Source organism: Lepisosteus platostomus, chromosome 11 (genome assembly GCF_059453375.1).
Source record: "Lepisosteus platostomus isolate fLepPlt1 chromosome 11, fLepPlt1.hap1, whole genome shotgun sequence".
NCBI classification, from domain to species: domain Eukaryota; kingdom Metazoa; phylum Chordata; class Actinopteri; order Semionotiformes; family Lepisosteidae; genus Lepisosteus; species Lepisosteus platostomus.
Genome location: NC_142621.1, coordinates 37,689,626 through 37,699,574, shown reverse-complemented (window position 1 = coordinate 37,699,574; position 9,949 = coordinate 37,689,626). Strand labels below are relative to the sequence as shown.

General features: G+C 39.3%; 1 protein-coding gene across 2 annotated transcripts in view; it reads left to right on the top strand.

The window, feature by feature from the left end:
• Window positions 1-278: 278 nt before the first annotated feature.
• Window positions 279-9,949, top strand: part of unc13d (unc-13 homolog D (C. elegans)) — a 33,620-nt gene continuing 23,949 nt past the window's right edge. For both annotated transcript variants that reach the window (XM_088599531.1, XM_088599530.1), the window contains exons 1-6: window positions 279-433; window positions 5,323-5,367; window positions 5,741-5,791; window positions 7,021-7,077; window positions 7,409-7,516; window positions 9,464-9,523. In XM_088599531.1, the coding sequence (XP_088455657.1) occupies window positions 374-433; window positions 5,323-5,367; window positions 5,741-5,791; window positions 7,021-7,077; window positions 7,409-7,516; window positions 9,464-9,523 (381 nt within the window). In that variant the 5' untranslated portion in view covers window positions 279-373. The remainder of the gene's footprint in view (window positions 434-5,322; window positions 5,368-5,740; window positions 5,792-7,020; window positions 7,078-7,408; window positions 7,517-9,463; window positions 9,524-9,949) is intronic.

Below are 9,949 nucleotides of genomic sequence, written 5' to 3'. Positions count from 1 at the left end.
TTCCTGCTAGAATATTGTCTTGCACCTATAGATATATGCCATTGTTTAGAAAAACAAGATTCATACAAATTTCTCTGTAGTGAAATATAGATAAAAAGCACTGTTATCAAGCATGAGTTTCACCTCTCATCACAGTTCTAGAGAGCCATCTTGCAGCTCTGAGAGCAGTAGGTGACTGAAGACCCATCATTTGCCAACCCTGTTGGAGACGCGGTTGCTTTACAGTCAAATAAAGAAGCTACGCTGTTTAATTTTCACTACTTGTTGCACAGGAAGTAGTGACTTCCGGTTCTTCACAGGCTGTGTAACTACAGAACTTTCTGAAGAGACGCAAGAACTAAGTGCCTGTACCGGCGGTCTGGCCATCATTAAAATGATGGAACCGTCTGAAGATGCAGTGGAGCAGCCACACGACATCCAGTCTCACACTGAGGTATGTGTGTTTGTTGTATGGTGTTATACTGTATTTGTTTAAGCTTGTGTGCTTTTTCTTCTGGCGCTGCCCTGATGTTGTGGTTTTTAAAGGAAGACGCAATGGCAGCTGAGAAATTTTAGCTTTTGAAGCCCCAATACGTTACTACAATGCATATATACAGTTTCGGCATTTTTGGTAATGACGTTGTACTTTTTAACAAATCCATTCTCATGTATAGCTCACCATACCTTCTGTTAATTTAACAAATGCGCTCTAGCAAGAGATATTTATTCTTGCCTTTGAAAGCCCATTTAAGAAAATGGAACTGCCCTCGATGAGTTTATATGATAGTCATGCAGATATTTTGTCATCTCAAGTTTTCTGTTTATCTATTACAACCTTAAATTAAGCAAAATTAAGCAAACATTGTCAAATAACTCTTATAATGATCCAAGAAAAAACATATTGATTTAAGGTACAAAAATTGTATGTCCAAATAGAAGTTTTATATTTCTCCAGTTATCTAAGTCACTAAACCAATTAAAGAAACACCTGTTTGGAATAAGACAGAGGCCCCATTGCCATCCAAGTTTTGAGTTTTTCCAGAATTATATTTTATTGCTGACATTGTTCCTTTCCTTATATCCATTCATTCACTCCTGCCCTGCTGTGTTATCAGTGGAAACTGGGCCTGTTTCTGTGGGGATCTTTAACTACTTTCATGAAATAGAGCCAATACCTGGATGTGGTGAGTGTGTCAGGCTGTGAGCTCTTGAATCACATGGTCTCCTCATGTGGTAATCCCTCTGAAAGCAACTTTTTTGTGGGTAAATTTCCAGATATCAGAGAATCATACAGCAGAGGAAAGTGTTCCCTTGTGAATCATGGAAAATTTGCATGTAAACAGCATTTGAACTCAAAGCCTGCCAGGGTCAAAGGCATCTCAAGCTTTGTTTTGCATTTTGCTTTACTTTGGTCATCATTTCAATCAAGTCTGTGCCAATGTTGTATCGTGTTCTTGGTGGTAAACATGAGGTGTGATGGAACAGGCTGCTCTGCTATGCTGTTGAAGCTTAATTAGATCCCTTGAATCATTTAGCTACCAAAAAACAAATGTGTGAGATAAGCCGAATGGCTGCCTTTTGTCTGTAATCTTTCTCATACCCCTGTATGAAAAATAACCCTGATTACACAATATTTTTCAACTGAGTCTGGACAAAAGCTCTTGATGGTTTCAGTGTAGACTCTGAAAATGGCTTTGCTAGACTCGCAGATTCAAATAATATAAGGGACATCTTGATTAATTCATAGCCAGTCAAAGGCCAGTGGAGGATGTTTTCTGTAGAGGTTGACTTTCCTACAATATATGCCTCCTGAAACACAATTCACAGGTTTGCATGAAAAATCTGGATGGTGGATTAAAATTCCTATTCATCCCCGAATCTCCCCTTCTCAGCTGCCTAAACACGAGCTGCTGACATTTCTATCTGCTTTGACTCTGAAAAGCACTTATATTCCTATGAGGTCCTCGAGTCTGAGCTCTGGCAAAGCAGTAATGGCTTCTTTGATAGGTCTGTGTCAGAGAATGAAAATTGATTTGTTAAAACCCATTGCACTTTTTGGGGTTGTTTAGTTAGCCATCCTTATTTCAAGTATTCCAGATGGAGCAATTGCCACTTTACTGTAAGCAAGAATAACTTCAAGAAAAATGTTTCTGAGAAAAAGAGATTGAGAGATCAATGTAAATAAGAGAAATTAATATTTACAGCTTTTAGAGTTTTGGTGAAGATAACATTCACAGCTATTCTGCTTTTAAACTGGAACTGAAAAGTCTTAAGTCCAGTTTGGTATGTTATTCATATAATTTATGCATTGTCTATGTTTTATGAATAATATAATACTACAGTACATATGTATAGCAATATTGCAGGCAACCTCATATTTCCAATACAAATCCACACAGCAAACAAACCCGCAGATTTGCTGAAGCAGACACCACACAGAGGACCCCAATAGACTGGCATTGCTCTTTTGGACACAATCACAGGTGCTTTACAATCCTGGTGCAGAAGACGTTAGGGATTTCTTCACTGAGTCTGCAATTGTAACTGTCACTTGACCTACAGCAAAAACACACATAAACTATTACACATATCATTTGTTCCTGAATTAGGGTGGCATGGCAACAGTATTTGCATTGCTTCCTCACAGCACTGGGGCCACTGGATGTTCTTCTCATGTTCATATGGGTTTCCTCCAGGTGCTCTGATTTCCTTTCAGAGTCCAAAACCATAGTGGCAGGTTAATTAGCTTCTGGGAAAATGTGCCCTGGTGTGAGTGTGCACATGTCTGTGCGTGCCCTGCAATGGGCCAGCATCCTGTCCAGGGTATATCCTGCCTTTCACCTGTTGCTTGCCAGGATAGACTCTGGCTCCCCTGTGATCCTGAATTGGTTAAGAAATATGAAAAATGGCTGGATCTTTCTAAATTAAACATAATGCAATAGCAAATCCTGTGGTACAGCGTTCTAACTCTGTCCTCAGTTCTCCCCTTTGCTTGACAAGAAATCTCTCCCACATTAAATCTACATACACAAGCTTATACAAACCAGTTATCCCATTGCCAGACAACAGTTCTTAAAACAGAACAATCATTTAGCTGTAGATAAATGGCAGGGTGAAAATGAATGAAATACTAATTTGTAATTCAACAATTAAAAAAAGAATGAAAGTAAATTTTGTATTTTGTCATAACGGGCAGACAAAACCTTCAAAAAACAGGGTCTTTTCAGGAACCCATTTCTGAATCAATAGCAGAGCTGGTTGCCCCTCACCACATTCTCACTGATGATCATTTCTGAATTGTTCCCACAGACATTTTACAAGGTTTGACAAGCATGGGGCTTTTGCTAAGCATCACTGCAGGGGGGAGGCTGTTTTGGGGAAATGGGAACAGGGGCAATTTCCCATGAAAATTACAACAAGTATAGTCAAAAATAAAAACCCTATACAAAGACCAAGGAGAATAGGAAGTTATATTTCCTGCCACATCTACACTCACCCTGGCAAACGTACCAAATTACACTTCAGTCTAGTGTAGTAGAACACAGTGAAGGTGTATTCAAATCGTAGGTAACCACTAGACAATTACTGTGTGTCAATCCAAGGTGACAATATCAGAATCCTGTGACATGTATACCTAAAGTGCACTTTGACAGGAGACTTGGCGTGTGTCTCATTCTAGTGGAGCTGCTTGCCACTGCCATCATCAGCCTTTTTTCATTTTCTTTATTGACACACAAAAGCAATTGAAAACCTTAAAGGAAAAGATATTGCTGCTCAACAGGCTATTTTATTTCTCTGACCTATAAAAGTGCTCCACAGTGCTCCAGTCCTGAACTGTGCTGTTGCCAAGGTAACCTCCTGAAAAAAGAATGCTGTAGTTGTAATTCCTGTTTTGTACACTGTCCTCTCTATAGTACATGTCAGAAGATGTAATTCATAGATTTGAATACAAATAATGCAGGTCAAAAATAATCAAAATGATGTTGTGTAATGAATGGCAAGAAACATTGTGATGCTGTTATGTATGACATGACCTGACATTAAAATGATATAGTGGTGGTTTTACAAACATTAGAGTAGGAGGCTTAAGGTCACAGACCTTGGCCTTCCAACAGCCCAGAATTACAGTGTGGCTTTTGTGTTTACATTATCAATTTCCTTGAGAACCTGAAAAAAACATTATTCATTTGTCATTTTAGCTGTTGTGGTGGAACGCTGCCTGGCTTCGTGTTTTTTATTTTGTTTTTGCACTTGTGATGGTGTTGAAAATCATGGAAAGAAATATTTAGTAAAACCAGTGTGTTGGTGATTCATATTCAAAATCTAGGCACAGATTCTGTGGTGTGTTACGTTTTTACGCTATTTCTGAAGTGTTTGGTTGAGGTGCAGTTGAAAATGCCATGAACTGCAAAATTCCCAAGTGCTTATGTGCCTTTAAATGGGCCACCATAGTGCCACAAACTATAGGTGTTACTCTGTAAACTACATTGAAGGAAGGGTAAAGGTACAAAAGAAAGAAGTATAAACACAATTTCATAACATTTTTAAAAAGTTACTGAAATCACATTATTTCCAATACTTAGTCTGTGAATTTCCAGTACAGTGGTGCCAAAGTGATTTTCAGCTCCTGATTGTTCATCTAATTTAGTAAATATTTCCTCTTGCTTGTGTGGCAACTGTTACCCAGCTGTTTTCTGGGATTGTTGGGAGATATCAAAATACGGAGGATTGAATCCTGCACAGAAGCAAACCACAAGTGGGTACACGGGGTACCCAATGACAGTCAGATGACTGGATTAATTTGTTATGATCTGTGTTAAAATCATTCTAAATTGATGGATTGGCGTTTGTCATTATAGACGGCAACAGGCCTTATAATAAATAGGACATAATAGCAAATGTAACCGAGAAATCGACAGGTACATGAAAGTGAAAATGCATCACGCTACATCGATAAACACACTAAGCTACATCATGAAAGCTAGATCACACTTAACAGTTATGTAGATGTTGACTGAAATATCGCCTGAATATCTCATAAAACTTTCTCTGAATCCTGAACACTCCTGCAATCTTTATGTTCTTCTTGTACTTCAGTTGATGTGAAAAAGTTTACACGTCTCGGAATACAACCAGAAAAACTGGTTGTATCCACATTAATGGATATCGGGACACCATATTCTTCATTATGTTAATTCTTTCATCTAATGTTGTAATCCTGATATTGATGCTAAAATATTCTCTCTGAGTTACTTGATGTAAGGCACCACCATAGATTAGAAGCCAACTGCTTCTCAAGGTGGGACACAGCCCAATTTAAATATTTTTTGTGTTGTTTTTCAGGCCCCACAAAGGGACGGAGCTGCTGTCAGGCTCAGCAAGCAAGAGGTGAGCTTGATCTTTCAGTGTGGTGGGGAGATGCCAGGAATCAGAGTATCCCAAACACTCCAAGTTACAAGTCTTTCCATCTCTTCGCGGGTGCAGCTGCTTAAAATTCAGCCAGCCAGTCACCGAAGCAATGTGTCTATTGTAAATGTCAAGCTTTTACATAGTTTTAATTAGTTTTCAGTCACATAGGTCAAATTATCCTGAAATTAGTGCAATTAACCCCCTCCTTGAGGATTTGTGAGATTTATGATTTAAGGAGACATGTGGTAGCTAAAGGACATTGCCCTTAGGCAGCAGCCCTGCTTTAAAGATATGAAGTAAAGAAGATGTCAGATCTGAACCATTGACCGGTTGCAATCTGCTCTCTCCCCAGCAAGGATCACCAGTCCATGTCCGCAAATTGGGGAGGACCAGGAAGCTGAAAGTAAGCATAAAAGCTCAAAACAGATGATGTCAATCCTGTAAGGCAATGCAGCCCTGGTACATACTTTCACAGCAGGCGGAAGTCTAGAAGCATCTGAGCAGGAAGTTGAAAACGTCACCCAATAATAACACTTTAAAACAGGGCTTTTCAAATACCAGACCTTCTAATCCATCCCAATGTGACTATATTGTGGTATATTATATATACTACAGTTACTTCATCAATGGCAGAACAACCAATCTAGGGGATTTATGTCCATTTTAAATCATACTGACTGTATAACACATGCTTTACATGGGGCTGTGAGTTAAGTAATTCATTTTTGTGCACATCTGAACACAGTCTGATTTTGGACTACCTCAAAGTCTTCTCCAGCACATTAAGGATGACAGATCAGAAGTAGATTTTAGTGTTCAGAGTCCATACTCCTTCAGGATCAGGATCAGGAGAAGATCCTCTGCTTAAATGAACTCAAGACTGATGCCTCTGGCAAATATTTTTTCTGTAAACAGCTAATAACAGGAGACCAAGGAAGCATTTTGGTTTCTTCAAAACATATTAGCATTTGCTGTCACATATATTATATTAAAAAATAACCGTGAATGTTATCATACATTTTGAAATGTCTAAGACATTTGTAGATATTGGTCAAGATACATTTTACAATCTGCAGTATTTCCATTTATTTTGGAGTATGCTGTGGAACACACTACAATGTTAAATAAAGCATATTGACACAGAAACCTCCAATCGCAGTGCTATGTCAATGGTATACCTCCCCTAAAGGGCTAGTGACACGTCCAAGACTCAAACCACATTGTAAGGAGTGGTCTTTATACCGGGGTACTTCAATCTATTTATTTTTAACCGGTTCATCCAATACAGGGTTGAAGGGGGACCGGAGCCTATCCCAGCAAGCAACGGAGACTAGGCAGGATACACCCTGGATGGAACGCCAGTCCATCACAGGGCACACACAGACTCAGACACACACACTCACACAAGGGCCAGTTTTCACAGAAGCCTATTAACCTGCCAGCATGTCTTTGGAGTGTGGGAGGAATCTTGGAGTAACTAGAGGAAACGCTTGTGAATACCGGGTTGAACTTCATGCAGATAACACTCCAGGTCCAGATGATCCCCACACCACCCTGAAAATTGTTAGTAAACTATAATCTGACCTAATATCAATACCTTTTTGAAATGATCACTCTGTCTGTTCACTTCAGGCCTACAAGGAGGATGAGAACCCCGAGGAGACAGAACGCAGACACAGGGAGCAGGAGGTAAAGGCTCACACACACAAGGGTTGTAGAACTGGGTCCTAACTGGCATTTTTGCAGTCTGGTGGCACTGCAAATAATCCTTAAATAATTGACTACCATATGCAACATATTAAGATATTAATTACTTGTCAGTTTCCTATTCTGTTTCTGTAACCCATGGTGACTTTGCAAAATACTGCAACCAGGACATACTGTAGTTTTAGAGTATTTCTAATACAAGGTTTCTAAAAATCTGCAAACCAGATTGCAAGTATTTGTGCTGATAACAAAGACAATTATACAGTATCTTTTCAGTTATATCTGTTATTCCTCTGTGCTCTCTTTTTCATAGCTGAAGCCCTTATACAGAGAACTGCTGTACACCATCCTCTACAGAGTGGGCAAACCCAGGCCTCATCATGTCTCGGACGAAGCTGACCTCGTCCAGTACATCAAGCAGGTGAGCAGACACAAGGGCCTTTCAGTAGGAGTTTCAATTCTACACAAAAACCACAGTGATGTGGTCAGGTCAAGTCAGGTGAAATGAGATTCCTGGCGTCAGACAGGAATATTTGTTTCCTGAACAATACACATTACTTCTTCATCCTTACTTGATTCTGTCTTTAAGCACATGCCTAATTGTAATTGTAGCCAAATCCCCCATTTAAATCCAAGTACTAAAGCACAGCTTGCTTCTCCTCACTTCAGGAACCATCACTGTTCAGATACTTCTGTGTAGTGGCAGGTCCTGAGTTTTGATCACTGTAAGAAATAATGAGTTCACTCCATTCTAGAAATGTGTTTCAGAGGCAATTTGTTGAGCAGAGGCCAAGTTGTTGTTTTGGTTGATTGCAGGGAGCTTGGTTGTTCAGTTTAACAGTGGAAAACTGTTGGGCTTGCAATCAATCAGAACAAAAATACAGTATATGCTTTAATTAATGCAATAGTAAATCATGCCAAATAAACCAATACAAGAGTGAATATACATTATATAATATACAGTATATCACTCTGCTGATATACAAATGCCTGATCAATAACTCAGCAGTCGCAGCACTGGGGTTCAATTCCTGACCTGGGGTTTTCCTGAGAAGAGTTCATATGTTCTCCCCATAGTCCAAAAGCACAGTGGTAGATTAATTGGCTTCTGGAAAAAACTGGCCCTTGAGCTTGAGTCTGTACGTGCCTGTACAGTATGTCTGCCCTGCGTTGGACTGGTGTCCCATCTAGAGTGTACCCTGCCTTGCTCCAGTTGTTTTAAGAGATAAGCTCTGGCTCGCCTATGACTCTGAGTTGGAAGAAGAAGTTAGAAAATGGATGGATGGATAGTACTAATACATGGTTTCATGTCCTTTGGGCCTGTGCTAAAGGGTGTCTGGGTGGCACAGGAGAAGAAGAGAGAAGAGTTCCACTTAGCCCCATGCTAAAGACAGCTTCTTAAATGGAATATATACTTCGCTTCATGATTTCAGAACACAGCCACAGATCGAAACGTAAATGTGAAAAAACCTAGAAATTTAGTCTGGTTTCCCATATTTGTAGCTTCTGCACTGAAAAGTAATTGATATTCAGTGGTGTCAACAAATGTCCCACTATATTATTTTGTTAATTGGGAAAAATTACTATTTGGAACTTGTTACAAAACTTCTCTTGTTGCACAGGAAGTCTTGGGCAGAACTGTGGTTTATAAACAGTTTGTCAACCCGGCAGTTCCTTTCAGTTAAATTTGTTTCAGTTGGAGGTCAGACAGCAATGGTTGCAGTAAAATTATTTTTTTGTGGTCAATGTGCCAGGATTTCAGACAGCATTGCAGACTGCTGTGCAGATGCTTTTTAAGTATAAATATGTTTAAAGCTATCAGGGGTAGTCCTTGGTTGTCACATCACCAAGTGAAGTTACTTTTCCCATATGGCATACTCCTCATTGGTGGATCATTCTGGTCCTGTCAGTGGATTTGTGACATGTGACCTCCATCTGGTGTTCAAATCCAGATGTGTCTTTCTCTTGTAGTGGTGGACTATGGAGCGTCATTGTCGGAACTTCATCATGGAAGTGTCAAGATCAAACTGATTTATGATGTCTTGGGTTGTGTTAGAGAGCCATCACATCCAGTTTATCACAATCACATTTCAGCTACACATTCTAAGGACAAGAGAAAGATTATAGTTATAAGGAGAGTGTCTGCTGTCCTCATCTTCAAAGTGTAGAATGAGAGTTCTAACATTATGCTGGATTGAAAAATAATTGCTTTGATCAAAAGTGAGAGAAGTTGTGGTACTACATTTAAAAAGTCTGTCAAACATTACCTGAATTCCAAAAATGGGGATGTTTGGATCTGATGTTGGACATAGTATTCAGTGAGAAATCTCTGTGAGACTGACTGGAAAAATGTTTTCTCCCCATCTAGGCATTTTCTATGACACAGCATGAACATAATCATCTGCTCCAAAAAGTACAGAGCCTAGAGGTAAAGAATTATTAAAAAACAGAACTTAGAAAATGTGTGATAAATGTGGAGTTTTAACATCTTGCCAGAAGTGTCAAAAAACTTTGGTGGCAATCTAACAGTGCTGAATTTTGTTTTTGTTCACATGTTCTCAAAACGTGTTGCTTTTTGCTCATAACATGTAATGTAATAGCATGATAAAATTCGATAGGAGCCACTTCAGAAACTAGAACATGTCACCAGGGAGTTTTAACAGTTTTACAAACTCCACAGTAAATTTAAGCTGGGACTTAAAGAAATTGCTGGTTTCCGTCATTATCTGACCACGCATAGGATTTCTCCAATGGCAGTTCTGAACTTTCTGATTGCCTTTGGCATTATGGTAGCTGCCTCATGTAAGTGCACTTTTCTTTGAAGAATGAAGAAGAAGCAGAAAGTGACAAAGCA